Here is a 19,857-nt window from a genome sequence, read left to right as displayed (position 1 = left end):
GTTTATTTTGTACACCAATAATATAAGAAATGATTTAAAGGGAAATATGGAGTTGTTTATTGATGATGCAAAATTGGATAGTTACCAAGTTGTTGGAATGAAAGGATTACAAACTGTTTGCTACACTGATGGAACTGAACTCCAGGAAACTGAAGCAGCCAGGAATTTAAGAGTAATTGGTGAATACAGAATCGATGTTAAGAGAGCATACTGCAAAAGTGATCAGGTGGCTAATGGGATTACTTTGATATTAAAGGGCACACTCACATACGGAGACAAAAAAATTTATCACTGCTTTTTAAAAGACTTTCATGCAGTTCATCTGGATTACTGTTCATAGATTTGGTCACTTGGATTTCTCAGGAATGAGGAAATGGTGGAAGGTGAAGAATCCATAAATATTCAAGGATAAATTAAGAATTTGTGAGCTGTGGGTTTCAGTAGTTAGCTGATAAAATATGAAAGAAACATTTAAGTTGCTAAAAGGGTTTTATAGGATTGATGCCAAGGAAATTTTTCAGCACTTGACTAAAAGGATCCCTGGAAGCACTTATTTCTTGCTTGAACAATGCAATGCTGAATAAGTGGGGGGAGGTTAGGTAGTCTAGTCTGTTTTGAATGCTTTGTCAATGAATGTACTTGAAGGAGAAGTATAACTATGTACATTTAAAAAAAATTGAAAGAGTTAGTTAAGCCTGCTTAGAATATTTCAACACTATGCATAAAGTCAATCTATCTCTTTTCTCGTGTGTGAGAGAGAGAGGAAAAAAAAAAGATAATAAATTTATTTGTAAAAAGCTAGGATGATATAAGTGCTAAAAGATTTACCTTTAAAAATACTGCGTTTATTATGATCATAAACAGAGTTATTTATGAAAAAAAATTTCTAAAGTATTTGATTCATACTGCATTCTATGCAATGTATGAACCTGAAAAATAAAACAGTTTCAAAAATCTATTTTATTTTATTAGATATTAGGAAAATCAAGGAAGACAACTTGTAGTTACATGTTAGCGATTACATCAGAGAAAGAAGAATAATCTTTGTATTCACTATATAAAGTTGTGTTATCTATTTCTCGGTGAACTGTATGGAGTTATTCTCTTATCTAGACCTAAATTTAAAACACAATAATCCTTAGTGTACACACACTTGACCCTTGAATAATGCAGGCGTTAGAGAGGCACTAACCCCCCCCCCCCCCCCAGCACAGTTGAAAATCCATGTATAACTTTTGACTCCCCTAAAACTTAACTACTAATAGCCTACTGTTGGCCAGAAGCCTTACCGATAATTTAAACAGTCAATTAACAAATATTTTGTATATTATATGTATTGTACACTGTATTCTACAATAAAGTAAGCTAGAGAAAAGAAAATGTTAAGAAAATCATAAGGAAGAGAAAATATATTTACAGTACTGTATTTCTTGATACTTTAAGTTTACGCTGTCTGTTTACAAGATGAATTATCTGTCTGTCATTACTTACATTAATATTCTCTTATGTGATACAAAATACTGTAGATGTTATATGTATTACCAACACTAGACATCAAAATTGAAAAGATAATGTGAAAATAAATTCATATTTATTTATAGGTATAACGATTCATGCACTGATAATGAAGAAGCAGTAATATGACTGCTTTATGGTAGCCTAGCCTATACAGTAGCGAATGAATTGTTATAAAATTTTCATTTTTATGCTAATTAAATAATTAATAATAGGTAATTTTATGCAGTTATGATTTAATACTGCATCTTTACGTATGTTTACATTTCTCTCATCTGTGAATGACGGCATGTATGGTCTGTAAGTGTTCGTATGCGTAAGCTTAATAAATTTTAACTTTTTATAATAGAGTTGTGTATATTTTATGGTAGTAAATGATAAAATAGACTCGGATCTATAAATATTTTCCAATATATATGTATATATATTGGAAAACAACAGGTGCCAGTATACTTGGTCTTTGATAGCAGCAAAAATTTAAAATTATTCACTCGTATATTTACCTCATAGTGCAGTAATGTTTTTAAAATAAGAACAGCAAATTAAGGATATAACATGGTTTACTAAATATAAATTTATGCCCAACTATATAAATATATATATAACATCTAATTTTTAATAAAAGTTTCTACAGAAAAAGTTTTCTATATCAAACTTAACAATAAATATAATGAAAAATGCAAATTTCATTAAATAACTAGCATGCTTGATACAAAGTAAATGTATAAAAAATAAATGTACTTATATTATAAATTTCTACTGTACTGCATCTGAAGTATTTCACACAGCAGCATACCATCCACTTAGCTGTTTAATACCAAAACAGCTAAGTGAATATATCACAGCTCTCAGTTTTATCTGTTCACCAAACTGATATGTTGCTTACTAAAGAAAATCCCCCACTGCACCCCAAGTACCCATGAGAAAACACTTGTTTGCCTGTCTGAGATCAGATAACTCAGTTTCAAATGAAAATTCATAATATGTCCTCAAGTTACAACAAAATGTTAAATTTCATAATAATGAAAGCTTTACTATCATCATCAAATTCCTGAGATGTATCCTGGGCATGTACAGGATAACTATTATAGTACTACATGAAATAGTTATACTATTACTAATTTCCAATCAACAATTTTCCTCCTAATTAATCTGTTATCAGTCAAGACTCCAACATTATCAATCTTATATTTCTGTCTTTTAAGGCACTTTTTACTGTACTGATCCATCTATATTTTAGTATTTCTCTTGGTCTTTTTGTCTGCCAAACTGGCAAAGACTACTTCTTTTGCCAATCTTTCTTCTGCCATCCTGTTTAAGTGACCATACCTGAGATTAGTTTTACTAATGTTACACCTGATATCTTAGGAATATAGTATTCTCAGCTATCATGGTGTAACATGAAGAATAAATATCATAAATTAAAACCCCTGCATAAAAAAATGAATTATTTAATGGAAAATTTCTTTATCCAGTAAAATGTATAAAACGTAAGGGTTGTTGTTAAAGTAGCTGATAAAGGAAGGAATGTATTAATATTGTAATATGACTTAAAATAAGGAATTCTAACTAAATAAGTAGCTAACAAAGGAAAGTATAGATTAATATTGTAATACGATTAAAAATGAGAGAGTTAAGTAAATAAGTAGAAAGGGGCGAGTCATAAAATACGTTATGTGAGAGATTAAGTTATTAAGTAATTCATAGAAAAAGTTTGAAAGGGGATTAAGTCAGGCTAGCACAAGAAAAGCAAAGCTATCGCTTAGGGCCGATCCCCGGATTGAAACATTGAGATCGGGCTTGCCGATCAAATGACATTTGGTGAGAAAACGCCACCCTAATTGGTCGATGATTAAAAAACAAGTAGAAGGAGGAGAAAGGAAGTAAGAAAAGGTGCCATTAGGGGAGCAGCTATAAAAGGGTTGGTAAACCTCTGGGGAGAACTCTTTTTGGATAGTCGCTTTTGGCCTTGGAGATTGGTTTTGGTTCTGGGGGAGTTCACAGGGGTGATATCTCCTCGTCACAACACGGAAACGAAAGTGAGCGGGATTTCGATTCCCATTTTCCCGAGTAGGAAGCAAAGAAAAAATTGCCATAGAGTCCTAGAAAAGGAGGGATCTTCTTCGTTTCGGCGCTAGTGATAACTACGCAAAGCAGAAAACTGTAAAGAGATTGATGTCCTCGTTGCTGATAGTAGAGCAAATATATGCGAGTTAAAGTATTCCAGAGTTACGAGAAGTTATACCAGAGGTTCGTTTGGAAAAGAATAAAGGCCCATACGAAGAGCTCAAGAAAGGTACTGTAAATCATAACCTATGTTAGCTAGAAATTTGTCTGTGAAAAGTATCGTGATTCCAATACAGAACTGTTGAAGTTATACTAGGACTTTAGTATATGACAGAATGTGTTATGTGTAGATTGACTAGTGTTAAAGATTTGTGAATGATTAAGAGTCCTAAAGTAATTTTGCATGTCTATTATATTGCACAAGATATTTGAATGACATAATTGCGTGTTAGTGCAAATAATGGTATAACGGAATAGTGTGAATTAAGTAATTACGTATCCTAAGAATTGAATGCCTAATGTAATGTATAAAATAATTGAAATGTCACAAGTATGTGTTAGCAGTGAATGATTTGTTAATCTACTTCAGTATGAATAATCAGATAGTGTGAATTGATCTAATTTGTTCACATCAGGTGAATTTATGAATTAATGTGTATGGCGGCATAATCACAATTAGCCATATTGCTTGTAATGATTTAATGTTAGTCTATAAGTATTTTAGTTTGGTATTTGAATTGTACCATGTTTAGAAACTTAATAAACCTTTTGTTCAATGATAAAAGGGTTGTCTGATGTTGCTAATCCAATGCACTGCTTAAAATCATCGTACCTAATCACGCGGGAAATTTAATGTTGAGGAAAGAGATTAAGAGTCACGACTGCAATAATATTTAAATACTAAGAGATATGTTCGAGATTGACTTTCTCCCTATTTATGACAACATAAATGGTGCAGTTGATAACCACTTGAAAATATTGTACTTAGTCATGCGGAAAATTTAAGTTGAGAATCGAGTTAAGTGTCACGACTGCAATAGTTACACTTTCAGATATATTTGAGTTCTTTCTCCTTGTTTATGTATGTAATATCCTAAACTAAATATCCCAAAAGGCACAGTAAAAATACAAATATTAGGGGTACTACAGGGAGCAATAACTTAGATATTGGTATAAGTTTTGGTAAAATCTCGGGCATAGAAGTTAGAAGAATATAGATAAAAGGAATTCGTAAGATTAGAGTAGAAATCGTAAATTGGGACACAACACTAACACATTCTGAATGCTAACAATAGAAAATTTTTTTCCTGATATCCTCATTTTTAATGTGATACTGTCATTAATACCATGTGTTCATTCCAATAATCTTTCTCTCAGAACTTTCATATCAGAAATCTTGTCTTTCATCAAGTGTTTTGTTTCTAACCCAGCTCGCAGATCCATAAATTAAAATTGATTTGAAAACTGTCTTGTATACAGTTTAGTGTTAATTTCTTCCTACCATACCAGCATTACTAATTCTGTTGTCTACTTCCATTTTAATTTGCCATCTTCACTAAAAATTGTGCCTAAATAGCTGAAATAATTTACTAGTTCTGTAGGTTCATCATTAGAGATACATTTCAGGTTTTCAATGTTTCTGATTATTTTCATTGTCTATGTCTTTTTATTGCTGATTTTCATACCAAATTCGTTACAACAGTTGTTCAATTTACTCAGAGAATTCTGCAGAGTTTAACTGGGTTTATCCAGAAGTATAACATCACATTCATGCAAATGAGAAAAGAGCTAAGATTAACATAACTGAATTTGATATCAGGTTTAATATCACTATCATTCATAATGTGATCCATATAACATCAAGCCATCTTCCTGTACCTCCTTCAATTCTACCTGCTGACTTACAGCTTAAATAGAGACTATGTATTGCTCTACATCAGGTCACAATTACACCATATAACTATAGTATTTTGAAGAGCTTTTCACTTTACACAAAACTTAAATACAAATCCTGTTATATTCCCAAGATTTTTTTTTCCAACTATTTGTCTGGAATTGAAAATCTAATCCTGCAACTTCTTTTTTGGCCTGAATTCAGTTTGTTCTTCACCCAATCTTCTCTTCCACAATTGTTCTTACCATTTCTCAAGTACACTTACATAAATCTTAACTGGAACATTCAACAGAAAAAAACCTCTGTAATTCTCAAATTCAGTTTTATTTCTCTTTTTTATCGATGGGTACTATGAGATTTGCCCTAATCATCTGAAATTTGACTATCTGACAAGACCTTCTGAATTATGCGATGCAGCCACCATAAAACTTTTATACCTCAAATTTCTTTTCCTCCAGCTGTCTTTCCACATTTTAGGTTTTTGATGACTTTTTCTACTTCAAGTATGGATATGTGTTCCTGGCTGCATGCCTGTTGGTAGTTTTCTACCACTGTGCTGACACGGCTTGTTTCATTTTGCATTCTTTGAAAGTAATTACTCTAAACATCTAGAATATCTTTATCTTCAGTTTTTATGTCACCTTTATCATCTCTGAATCCTTTTACAGTACTTTTTTTCATCCATTTCTAAGCTTTTTCATTAGCCTCCAGAAATCTTGCCACCTTCCATGATATTTATTGTTATTATTGTATGCATGTCTCATGGAGTCCAAAGACTCATCATGAGAGGCCCAAACTATCCACATAATCTATCATTCCTCTTTTAGTAGGTATATAAATTCCATTTCCTTCCTGCCATGTGATCATTTTACCTTCTAGTCTATATCTCCATAGTTGAAGCCCCCCCATAATAATCACTCAACCTGTACTCATACTAATTTGCTGGTGCATGTCCTCCAGATCATCCGTGGAACTCCCTGGCCTATAGCAACAACCAACTGTATATTTTGTCTTACTGGCCTTAATCTCACACCAAACTGCTTCAAATTAACAGCAATCCTCTTGCCTATCCGCTATTCTTTTTGGCTGCAATTTATCTGTTATCAGCATCAGCAGTACTCCTCCGCACCCCCATCTTCTTGATCTTCCCTAAACCTAAAACCTTTAACATTCTATCCCTGTAACTACATCATCTGATGTTAGACATGTCTCGCTAATGTTCATAACTTTTGGTGAGGTTGTACTAACCAATGCCAAACACTCGTCCCTCTTGTTACTGATACTTATGGTATTAGTATATAGAAACTAAAGCATTCTTTTAAAGAGGCCCTCAATCGCCCTTACTTCCTGAATTAACCCTATTCAATATTTTGCTTCAGAGTCTAGATTCTGCACTTGGTCATTCTTACACTCACTTGCCTCATGGGAGTCTTGACACAAACTCACCTGTGTCCAACCCAACTGCTTAAGTTTTCCTGAATTTCCAGTTCAGTATGCTCAAGTGAACAAAGGTTCTCCCTAGACACTGACACCAAAACCATTTAGATGCATTCAATTAGCATTATACAAATCCTTCTTTCCATCAAACATTGACCACAGATCAACAAATCCTATATTATTCCTTTTGCACAACATAAATATATTGATAAATTAGCTAGAAACACCCTTCTTCTCATTTTGCCTCTATCATAGCATGCTAGGAGACTTACAATCTTCACCTTCTCACTCCTCAGTTTTGCTTCTTTTAACAACTCTTTTCATCCTCCTTCATAGAATACTTCTCACAAAACCACTAGTCACCTGTTTTTGCTCCATATACCATTTTTTGATATCTGTCCAGAAACTGCCTTCTTATTCACATAAACAGAGTTAGCCATCCCCCATTTGTTCTAATTTGTGTAACAGGGTTCCATGTGGTATTCTGTCAAATGCCTTTGCAAAATCCAGCAGAACCATCATATAGTCGTTTCATTTATTCAATTCAGCTGTTACTCCATTATAAAAAGTTAGTAAATTACTTTGGAAAGAATTCTTCGCAAATTCCTTCAATGACTTTGTTTATTTAGTTTTACACAGTTCTTCAGTTTCTTACATTTTTCTCTGTATTCTCTAAGGGGATCAAAGCTGAATTACTTGCTTTTTCTTGTCTGCCTCTTTGACTTCCTGAGTCCACCATGGAGTTTAAACCTAACAATCTCACCACATGCCTCTCTGACTAAATCAACCAATGTTTTCTTCGGGGATTGCCATTGAATCTCCAAGGTTTGGATCTGTTTTTCAAACCCTTTCATTAATTTTTTTCAATGATGTATGTGTATTTGAATCTACAGTTTAACTCTAAAATCTGCTCTACTTAAATTTGTTTTAAAACTTTCTTACCCACTCTTCTTTTCAATATGGAATTTAATTTTATAAAAAAAAAAAAAATAAATAAAAAAAAAAAAAAAAAAAAAGCTAACGCCTTTTTATTCCCGTATATACAGGGAGTAGGCGAGGCCGTTTTTAGCCCTAACTTTTGGAGACTGAGTGGGCAGTTCAATCTCCACTGGTACCCAATCAGAGATAGCTGGCCCAAGGTTATCACTAATTAAGCAGCACGCAATGAAGAGAGACGGCTCTACAGGTGCCGCCATCTCGTGGTCCCTAACACTCGTATTTAATGTCTGAAATAATGTGGGTCCTACAGTCGATTTTCTTGAGTTTACGTGACGAAAAACCCGCTTGCCCATGCCAGGGATCGACTAACTCAGGAAACGGTCGAAAATAGGCTTAAAAAAATTTCCTCTAGTTGCTGACTAGACTCGAAACCAAGTCTTCCTTCGTGTAGCCAAGCGCCATGGTGTGCAAATGCCACATCCACTGAGCTACACCCTCCTCAAAATCAACTATTGATCACATCCTACTCTGTATACTCTTGTGTAAAAACCAGTGGCAAAACACTAATCAACTATAACTTGGTCAATGGGACTTTTGTTATTTTTTGAATCTTCTCTTGATGTGAATTTGTGCACATTTTTATAATGAAACGTGATGTTAGTATAATAACTAATCCATATCCTGAACAGAAATCCAGGAGACATTTGCCATTATTATTAGTTTTGTGCTTTTATGGAAACTATCCAAAATCATTTCTGTTGTCTGGCAATCATTTTCTATCCTGATGTTTAGATCTCTAAACTTTCCACATTCCATGCTATGGCACAATCTTCTGTGGGACCATAAGCACAAATAAGTCTCATTGTCCAGTTTCCCATTCTGATATCTGCCCACATCACTCTACTTGGCATTGCCTCCCATTCAAGGAGATTATCTTCATGTTTAGTGTTGAATACTATAGCTACTCCCTCTTTTTCCCTGATTGCTATTGCCTGAATAACATTTTGTATTTGTTTACATTTCAAAGATCTCACATCTTTTTATCTTCTGGCATATACAATTCTTCTACTGAGAGTTTATTTTTCACTTGGTTAGACTATAATAAGTTTAGTTTAATCCTTTATCCAAGTGTGAGCAAACAAAGTTTGCATCTGAAAGTATCTTCAAGGAGGTAAGGTAGTGCAACACCAGGCAACTCGTTGCAAAGGGTGGAGAACGCTCTCTCATCACTCCTATCTCAGTATCTCCCATCCGGCGTAATTTAATAATAAGGTGGCTTGGATTCTCCATCAGAACAATGCTAAAGCCCACAGTGCACTGTCTGTAAAGTGGTGTCTGGATGATAAGAAGATCCCAGCATTGGACCATCCACCTTACTTGCCGAACTTAGCTCCATGCAACTTTTACCTTTTTCTAAAGTTGACATCTGCATTGAAGGGCACCCATTTTCAGTCAGTGGATGAGGAAAAGAAGAAAAGACACTGCTAACGCATTCCTGGATGCTTCAAGTGTTTTACTTCTGACCCAGCTCTCAGATTTTCATATAAATTTATTCAGTTGACATCCTACCATGCCAGCTTTGTTGATTCTGTTGTCTATTTTCATATTTAATTTACCATCTTCACTGAAAATCTTGCATAAGTAGCTAAAAGTTTACTTGTTCTATAGGCTCTCCATTCACAATGCAGCTGATACTTTCAATGCTTCTGCCTATTTTCATTATCTATGTCTTGCTATTGCTGACCTTCATACCATATCTATCACAACAATTATTGAGTTTAGTCAGGGAATCTTGCAGACTTGTAACAGATTTATTCAGAAGTATGACATCATCCACATAAAGCAAGGAGCTGACATTAACATCTCCAATTTTGATATCAGGTTTAATACCACTTTCCTTCATAATGTAATCCATATAGATAATGAATAATAGAAGTGATAATGTACATTCTTTCTGACAACAGATTGTGCATTAAACCATCTCCCTGTTTACCATCTCCCTATTGAAGGTAGTACCTGTTCCTGTACTACCTTCAATTCTAACTGCTGACTTACTAAATATTGCTTAATATAATGATCCGCTGAAACCATACAACTGAAGCATATTGAATAGTTTCTCTCTCGGCACCTTGTCATATGCTTTTTCCAGATCTACAAAACTTAAATACAGATTTTTGTTATATTCCGATGACTTATCTACTATATGTCGTAAAGTGAAGATCTGATCCTGACAGCCTCTATTTGGCCTGAATCCAGCTTGTTCCTCACCAGGCTTCTCTTCCACAACCCATCTCAACCGTTTGTGAAGTATACTGCCATAAATCTTACCAGGAACACTCAGAAAAATAAAACAATCAGTTTTATTTCCCTTTTTATATGTGGGTACTACGAGAGCTTTACTCCAATCATCTGGAATTCGCCCTTCTGTCCAGGCCCTCTGAACTATGAAGTGTAGCCACTGTAAAACTTTAATACCTCTATATGTGAGCATTTCTGGTCAAATATCATCTACTCCAGCTACCTTTTCACATTTCAAGCATTTGATGGCTTTTTCTACTTCAAGGATGGATATGTATTCCTGACTGTATGCCTGTTGAGTGTTTTTTACCACTGTGCTATCACTGCTCGTTTCATTTAGCAATTTTTTGAAGTAATTACTCCATACTTCAAGAATATCTTTTTCTCCAGTTTTCATATCACCTTTATCATCTCTAATTCCTTTTACAGCACTCTTTCCTAAATTTCTGAGCTTCTTCAACAACCTCCAGAATATCTTGCCACCTCCTTGATATTTAGTTTCTATGTTCTTACCAAAGTCTTCCCATGACTTCTGTTTAGCTTTCTTACATTTGTCTCTGTATTCTGTAAAAACACAACTGACTTATTTGCCAAGAACTTTTGATATGCTTTCTTCTTTTCCTTCATTGCCTCTTTAACTTCCTGTGTCCACCAAGGAGTTCTCATTTTTCTATTCTTGCAGACAACCTCACCACATGCCTCTCTAGCAGAATCAATCAATGTTTTCTTAAAAGCTTGCCACTGAATCTCGAAGGTTTGATTCCTGTTCTCAAATTCTTTCATTTTTTTTTTAATAATGTTTGTATATTTTAGTCTACAGTTCACATCTGAGAGCTGCTAAATTTTTATTCATTTTATAACTTTCTTACATATTCTTCTTTTCAATATGAAATTCAATTTTAACCTACTTAAGACTAAATAGTGATCACTTCCAATTTCATATCCTGTATACACTCTAGTGTCCTGCACCAGAGAGAAAGCATCACTACCAACAATAATATAGTCAATGAGACTTTTCTTACTCCTTGCCTCTTCTCTCCATGTGAATTTGTGCACATTTTTATGTTGGAACATGGTGTTAGTAATAACCAGTCCATGTCCTGAGCAGAAATCCAACAAGTATTTGTCATTATTATTAGCTTTGCTCTTTTCTCCAAATTTTCTCAAAATATTTTTGTATGTCTGACAATCATTTCCTACTCTGCTATTTAGATCCCAACAAGGACCAACTTTTCATTTTTCATTGTGTCAGATGCTTTCTCTAAATCCTGAAAAAATTCCTCCACTTCTACCTTAGTAGAACCTTATGTGGAACCATAGGGCACAAATAAGTCTCATTGTCCAGTTCCCCATTCTTATATTTGCCCACATTACTCTACTTGAGACTGCCTACCATTCAAGAAGATTAGCCTCGTATTTAGTGTTGAATACTATGGCTACTCCTTCTTTTCCTTGATTGTCATTGCCTGAATATAACATTTTGTATTTATTGCTCAGAAAGATCTGACCAATTTTGTCTTTTTTGCTTCAGTCACCCCTGTTATGTTGATCTAGTGCTTATCCAATTCTTCAGCTAGCTCCATTTCTTTGCCATTTCAGGCTTCTTATGTTGATAGCACCGATCTTCAATTCTGGTGATATTGAGTCGGGGTGTGTTTTAGGATTTCTTCCAGTAGCTGACTTTTCGCTGTTTGCCTTGGTACCCTGGCAAAAACAACAGGGGTCTTGTTTAACCGGGTGACAACCCAGCCGGCATCAAATTCTATCATGTTGTACCATCATTTAATATTGTGGTTTAAGCCAATAAAAATACAATTTGGTCAGCTAAATCCCAAATTGCCAGCCCATCCTCGTTCTTTCAGTATCCAGGTAGATACCTAACAGGGTGCACCACGAGAAGGTGAGGATTAAAACATTAGGTCAGAAGCACTGGTCGGTTCTCCACATTTGTTTAAAGGCTATGTGTACATCTCCTCTCAGTTATACAGCTTTGACTCTTAAGCACCCCTTTGTGAATTTAAATAGTTCAAATACATCCGGAGGAAAGTATGACTTTAGCAGATTAAGGATTTCAATTAGTGGTACATTTGTGAATAGTGAGGTGATATCAAAGCTCACCATTAAGTCTGAGCTTTTTAAGGTATGGCGTTCTGAAATACTTTTTAGGTGCGCAGAATTCTTGCCAAAGGAGGGAGAATTGTTTGTGAGAGTGGCGTAGCTTGGCTAAATGTCTAGCCAGTTTGTATGTGGGACTATTTATACTATCTACAATAGGGCGTAACGGTGTACCTGCTTTCTCTGTTTGTTTTTTTTTATTATTATTTTTTTTATGACTTTAGTCTGTGTTGTTGCTACAATTTTGTTAAACTAGTCCCTTTGTTACACCATGTTGTTGTTGTAGTCTCGCGTACTGTGGCAAACTATGTTTTTGTGCTCTGAAAATGCTGATTATAACATTAGCAAAATATCAGCAATAAGTCAATAAATAATTATTTACTTATAATTCTGTGTTCTGATATATATACCATCAAAATTAAACAACATATCAATACAGCCACTCTCAAACCAGTGCTTTGGCTATGTTGATGATGTGTTTGCTATTTGGCCACATGGTCCAGACACACTTTATACATTGTTACTGCATTTAAATGACCAACACCAAAAATCCACTTTTGTCACATCATCTGTCACCATCCCATACATTCAAGGCACATCTGAAAAGATATCTAGAGTGCTTAATAAACATCAGCTATGCACCTTATTTAAACTTTATGTCAAATTGGCAACTCTCGTCTATTCACCTAAAGACAGAATATCTTCTTTATCACATCCAGGAGTCTATGAAGTGCCCTGTTCCTGTGATTGAGTTTACTGTGGACAGACAGGAAGAACTGTGGACATCTAGCACTGTCATTATGGCAGTTTGGGTCTAGCAGACCATGCCTTATAGCCCTGCACATAGGATCAATTGAGGAAAAAAAAGGTGCTACACAGAAGTCATAAGTCAGAGATTGTTCTTGGAATCAAGAGAAGCTTTGAAACATACTCCAAACCTCAACAAGTATGGCTGTATAAATGTGCCAAAAATGTGGGTGACATTCATCTTAAGACAAAATTAATACCTGCTTTCTCAAACTCTGTCCCCCCCCCATAGATGGCACTTAATTAGGACTTTAGTTTTTGTGTTGCTTGCAATTGTTTAAACTAGTTCTCATTGTTATACCAGATTGTTATTGTTTTGCATAGTGGAGCAAACTGTTGTTGTGATTTGAAGATGCTGGATATAATATAATACCAGTGAAATATCAGAAATAAGTCAATAAATAGTAATTATTCTCTTATAAGTCTGAGTTCTCATCAATACCATTAAAAATAAAGTAACAAAAAAATTTTCACCATTGGTATTGCCTTGGTTTAAGCTTAAAAAAAAAAAAAAAAAAAACATGAACTCTGCTAGAAGCCCATACATTCACTTTTGATTAAAGTTACATTGGCGCGAGCTATTTGGAATTTTTATTCTTGCTGGATAATACCAGAAACCTTAAGAGGAAACTCCCATCAACCCTGGTTCACTGGCATAACAATCAGACAGCTGTATTTTAGTTAAGTGAAAGAATAAAAGAGAACAATAAATTTAAGTAGTATGAACAAAGCAATTCCAGTGCAAAAGGTTCTATTCTCATAAGCTGTCTGGCCAGTAATGAAATTTTTTTTTTTAAATTTTCAATTCAGTTTATTTGATTATAATAAAATGGTGGATTTTTAATATCCTCTCTTTCCATGCCACTTTTCCTTTCAATTAAAGGGAAATATCTTCAAAAAATATTAATGAATACTGGTATAAATATGATGTAACCTGCAGGGGGCCATAGCTTTAGCAGTCATCAATGCTCCAATAATACCCATTCTTCTGTATCTGAAAAGATATAAAAGAATATTGGAAACATTATCATATATGAGGCATTTTTGAATAAATATAAAGTTATGTGGGAATAACTCATGAAAATGTATTTACTGAGTTCCAAGGAAATACAGTAGACAGGCATTATAACCAAGCTACTATAATGAAAAGATGTGGTCTAATAAACTGTGAAAAAGGTCCACCTAATTCCGATAGCACTACTGCCATTTTAAGCCTACTTTTGGAAATAGTAAATTGGAATATTCAGGTGGAACTTTTTATGACAGTAAACTGAAATTCCTTTCAAATTACAGGAAAACTCGCTTAAAGCGAATTCAATATGCATGATTGATTGAAATGATACTATTTCCCACATTAAGTGAGTGATTAATCAGTTGATGCAATTTTTTTACGTTAGTGGAATTTTTTGCCACCAATCCGCAGCGAGCGGAAAAGCTGAAATCAAGAAGAGATGTGAAAGTGCTGCTAGTAATGCAATAATTGCACAAAACTGGGATACAGAATCTAGAGTTTGGATTATATTAAATAAAAGAAAAGAATACAAAGAACAAGGAAAAGTTGCTCCTGCTTCTTTAAGCATGCAGATCACCCGAAATAGAAGCCATTTAATGATCGAGATGGAGTGTCTTCTATCACTCTGGATTGAGAATTATAACCAAAAAAGAATACCTCTTAGTACAGGGAATATTCAGGCAAAAACTCTCAATATTTTTATCTCATTGAAGGAGACCAAATTTCAAGGGGAATCTGAAGTTTTACTGTGAGTTTAGGATAGTTGGATCATTTTAAATATCGAGGTGAACTGCATAACATAAGAACAACTGAGAATCTTCTAGTGCTGATAAAGATTCCGCAACCAAGATTCTTGAAGAATTGCAAAGAATAATTCAGCAAGATGATTATGAAGATCCGCAAATATTCAACGTCTATGAAACTGGTCTTTTTTGGAAGCATATCCTAACAAAAACTGAAGCATCTCAACAAGGATACAAAGTATCTAAAGATCTCTTAAACTTTTATTAGGAGGCAAATTTAAACTCAAGCCAATGTTAGTTTATCATGCGCAAAAATACAAGATCTAATATTATTGAAGAAATCAGCACAATTGGAAAAGAACTTGGATTTAATGAACTGGATAATGAAGATGAGAAACTTGCTCAATTCCCATTCAAAACAGTTAATGATTTCCTTCAACTAAAACATAGGTTACGAAAGTGGGCGGTACCATCCACCCCCGTGGGCGCTGAAGCCTCCTAGGGAGGCTATAGTGGGATCAGAAGCATTTGGGGGCATTCAGGCAGTCTAGGGGTCGGTGGCTCTTTATAGAAGAAATTAATAATATATATTTAAAAATTAATTTTTTTTGTGATTTTGCGATTAGATAATCATTTAAAATTTAAATATTGCATTTTAATTCATCTTATGCCATTCTTACAAGATCAATTTTTTTATCAATTTTCTATTTCAATTATTTAATCATTTGCAAATTTACCATGTCAGATAGAAATAGATGTCAAATTTCTATGTCAATGAGAAAATAGAGCATGATATGTGTGTGTATATAATAGAGGGCATTACAAAATGTATGTCTTGCAAAGTGAGCGGTGGCACGAAAATGTTTGGGAACCTATGAACTAGAAGAATATGAACCTATGAACTAGAAGAACAGCATGCATATGAAGAAGAAGATAAGGAGTGCGAACAAGAAGAGAATGTTATGACTAAGAAGCTAACTGCAAAAGAAACTGAGGTAGTTTTCAATCATACTGAGTATGCTAAGGAGATTTTGTTTGAAGCTGATCCTGAAATGGAATGAAGCTTAGAAGTCCACTGAAATCATGATAAAGTGGTCGCAAGCTATTGCAAATTGCATGACAAGATGAAAAAGTCAAGCATGATTCAAACATCTTTACTTAATTTTTTTTTTTTTTTTTTTTTTTTTTTGTAAAAAAGCAGTTCAATCAAATGTTTAGACATTAAATAAAAATTTAAGCAATTGATTTTTTTAACTTTCATGATTTTATCTCTAATATAGCTTATACTGTAATTTTGTTTTCCAAATTTACACTAACTGACATTATCATCATCAAATTCCTGCCATGTACACTCAAGGGGTGTACAGGATATGATAGTACTACATGAAAAAAATTACATCATTACTAACTTCCTATCTACAATTTTCCTCCAAATCAGTCTATAACTTGTGAAGACTCCAATATTATCAGATCTTATATTTCTGTCATCTAAGGCACTTTGTACCGTATCAATCCACCTATGTCTTGGTCTTACTCTGGGTCGTTTTCCTGCCAATCTGGCAGAGAACACTTGTTTTGCTAATGAACTGGATAATGAAGATGAGAAACTTGCTCAATTCCCATTCAAAACAGTTAATGATCTCCTTTTTCGGAGATTAGCTGTGCTAACGCATTCCTGGATGCTGATAATGTCAAGTTCTTTCCTAATATCCCCGTTTTTAATATGATATTGCCATTGATGCCATCTGTTCACGCCTCTAATCTTTCTCAGGACTCTCATATCTGCGGTCTCTAGTCTTTGGACAAGTGTTTTACTTCTGACCCACCTCTCAGATCCATAAGTTAAAACTGGTTTGAACACTATCTTGTATAGCTAATTTAGTCTTCCAACTAATTTCTCTCTTATTCCATATGAATTGATTGAATTAGCTTCCCACATTTGAGCTTTGCTGATTCTGTTATCTATTTCTATATTTAATTTACCATCTTCAGTAAAAATCGTGTCTAAGTAACTGAAATGATTTGCTTGTTCCACAGGTTCTCCATTCACGACACAGTTGACATTTTCAATGATTCTGCCTATTTTCATTGTCTTGTCTTTTTATTGCTGACCTTCATACCATATCTATTAAACAGTTATTCAATTTAATCAGAGAATCTTGCAGCCTTGTAGCAGCTTTATTTAGAAGTATAACATCATCAGCATAAAGCAAAGAGCTGACATTAACATCTCCAATTTTGATATCATGTTTAATACCACTTTCCTTCATAATGTGATCCATATAGATAATGAATAACAGAGGGGATAATGTACGTCCTTGTCTCACACCAGATTTAACATTAAACCATCTTCCTGTACTTCCTTCAATTCTAACTGCTGACTTACAACTCAAATAAAGACTAAGTATTGCTTGATATAATACCCATTAACACCAAATAACTGTAGCGTATTGAATAGCTTCTCACTTGGCACCTTGTCATATGCCTTTTCCAAATCGACAAAACTTAAATACAGATCTTTGTTATATTTCCATGCTTTCTCGACTATTTGTCATAAAGTGAAGATCTGATCCTGACAGCCACTATTTGGCCTGAATCCAGCTTGTTCTTCACCAAGCTTTTCTTCCACAATTCTTCTCAACCGTTTCTCAAGTATACTTGCATAGATCTTGCCAGGAACACTCAGTAGGGAAATACCTCTGTAATTCTCACATTACAAAAATAAAAAGGGAAATAAAAACTAATTTCAGTTTTGTTTCCCTTTTTATATATGGGTACTATGAGAGCTCTACTCCAATCATCGGAAATTCATCCCTCTGTCCAGGCTTTCTGAACTATGCAGTGCAGCCACTGTAAGACTTATACCACCATACCTCAGCATTTCTGGTCGAATATCATCTACTCATGTTGCCTTTCCACATTTCAAGCCTTTAATGGCTTTTTCTACTTCAAGTATGGATATGTATTCCCGACTGCATGCCTGGTCAGTGTTTTTTACCACTGCTGTCATCACTGCTTGTTTCATTTAGCAATTTTTCAAAGTAATTACTCCATACTTCAAGGATATCTTTTTCTCCCGTTTTCATGTCACCTTTATCATCTCTAACTCCTTTTACAGTACTCATTCCTAAGCTTCTTCAACAACCTCCAGAATATTTTGTCACCTTCTTGATATTTATTTTCTATATTCTTGCCAAAGTCTTCCCATGACTTTTGTTTAGCTAGTTTTACACAGTGTTTAGCATTCTTGCATTTGTCTCTGTATTCTCTAAGAGCACAAGCTGACTTTATTATTTTCAAGGAACTTTTGATATGCTTTCTTCTTTTCCTTCACTGCCTCTTTAACTTCCTGTGTCCACCATGGAGTTCTAATTTTTCTATCCTTGCAGATAACTTCACCACATGCCTCTCTAGCTGAATGAATTAGGGCTTTATTTCAAGGCTTGCCACTGAATCTCCAAGGTTTGATTCCTGTTCTCAAACTCTTTCATTTTTTCTTCAATAATCTTGGTGTATTTTAGTCTACAGTTCACATCTGAAAGCTGCTCAACTTTTATTCGCTTTAAAACTTTCTTGCATCTTATTCTTTTCATTATGAAATTCAATTTCATCCTGCTCAAGACTAAATAGTGATCACTTCCAATTTTGAATCCTCTGAATACTCTGGTGTCCTGCCAGAGTGAAAACATCACTATCAACAATAACATAGTCAATGAGACTTTTCTTATTCCTTGCCTCTTCTCTCCATGTGAATTTGTGCACATTTTTATGTTGGAACATGGTGTTAGTAATAACAGAGCAGAAATCCAACAAATATTTGCCATTATTATTAGCTTTGCTCTTTTCTCCAAATTTTCCCAATATATTTTTGTATGTCTGACAATCACTTCCTACTCTGCTATTTAGATCCCCAACAAGGACCAACTTTTCTCTTTTCATTGTGTCAGATGCTTTCTCTAAAGCCTTAAAAAAATTCTTCCACTTCTACTTTAGTAGAACCTTCTGTGGGACCATAGGCACAAATAAGTCTCATTGTCCAGTTCCCTATTCTGATATTTGTCCACATCGCTCTACTTGAGACTGCCTGCCATTCAAGAAGATTAGCCTCATATTTAGTGTTGAATACTATGGCTACTCCTTTTCCTTGATTGTCATTGCCTGAATATAACATTTTGTATTTATTGCTCAGAAAGATCTCACCAGTTTTGTCTTTTTTGCTTCAGTCACCCCTGTTATGTCGATCTAGTGCTTATCCAGTTCCTCAGCTAGCTCCATTTCTTTGCCATTCAGGCTTCTTATGTTGATAGTACTGATCTTTAACTCTGGCGATGTTTAGTTGGGAGTGTGCTTTCAGATTTGTTCTAGTAGCTGACTTTTCACTGTTCACCCTGGTTCCCTGGTGAAAACAACGGGGTCCTTGTTTAACCGGGCGACGCCCCTAAATAAAAAATGATTGGTTAAACCATCATTTTTTATTTAGGTTTAACCAATATGAATACAATTTGGTCGGCTAAATCCCAAATTGTCAATATGAGAGGAACCGCAGGTTCGGACACCTGATACGTGTGCTTGGCCGAGTGACCAGTGGTGCGAAGCTACCATCCGTGGGATTACGACTGAACACCTCTAATTCAGAATTCTGTCTAGTCACTGCAACGATACCATTCATGCCTCGTGCATTAAAAGACAATGCTAGCTGGAATTGCTTTCATACTGTCACAGTGCAATCGCTCTGGTGATGAGGCCACTAGTATTTCTTAGTGGCCTCATTGCCGGATTCTTTTTTATTATTATTATCCCATGGTATATGAATTATAATTATTCCCATTATTTATGGTATTCACTTAGCGCGATTTCGCTTAGTGCACATTAATTGATGGATTAATTATTCACGTTAAGTGAGGTTTTCCTGTACAACACAAAAATACAACTGCTGGAAGTAATTCTGCAGAAATATGCATTAAATGATTTGTGTTTTGTATTACAAGATTTTCATTTCCTACCTTATACAGTAAGTTTATATATGTATG

At 34.6% G+C, this 19,857-nt stretch overlaps 1 protein-coding gene across 5 annotated transcripts in view; it reads right to left on the bottom strand.

Annotated features, from left to right (window-relative positions):
* Nucleotides 1-19,857, bottom strand: part of Fancd2 (Fanconi anemia complementation group D2) — an 883,021-nt gene that overhangs the window by 543,277 nt on the left and 319,887 nt on the right. For 4 of the 5 annotated variants that reach the window (XM_090413132.1, XM_090413256.1, XM_090413374.1 and 1 more), the window contains one exon: nucleotides 14,007-14,066. The exons of the other annotated variant lie outside the window; for it this stretch is intronic. In XM_090413132.1, coding sequence (XP_090269258.1) covers nucleotides 14,007-14,066 — 60 coding nt within the window. The remainder of the gene's footprint in view (nucleotides 1-14,006; nucleotides 14,067-19,857) is intronic. 5 annotated transcript variants of the gene reach the window in all.

The sequence above is a fragment of the Typopeltis vanoorti genome, chromosome 1, assembly GCF_054136105.1.
Source record: "Typopeltis vanoorti isolate ZY-2024b chromosome 1, IOZ_Tvanoo_1.0, whole genome shotgun sequence".
NCBI classification, from domain to species: domain Eukaryota; kingdom Metazoa; phylum Arthropoda; class Arachnida; order Uropygi; family Thelyphonidae; genus Typopeltis; species Typopeltis vanoorti.
This window is presented reverse-complemented; position numbering and strand designations above follow the sequence as displayed.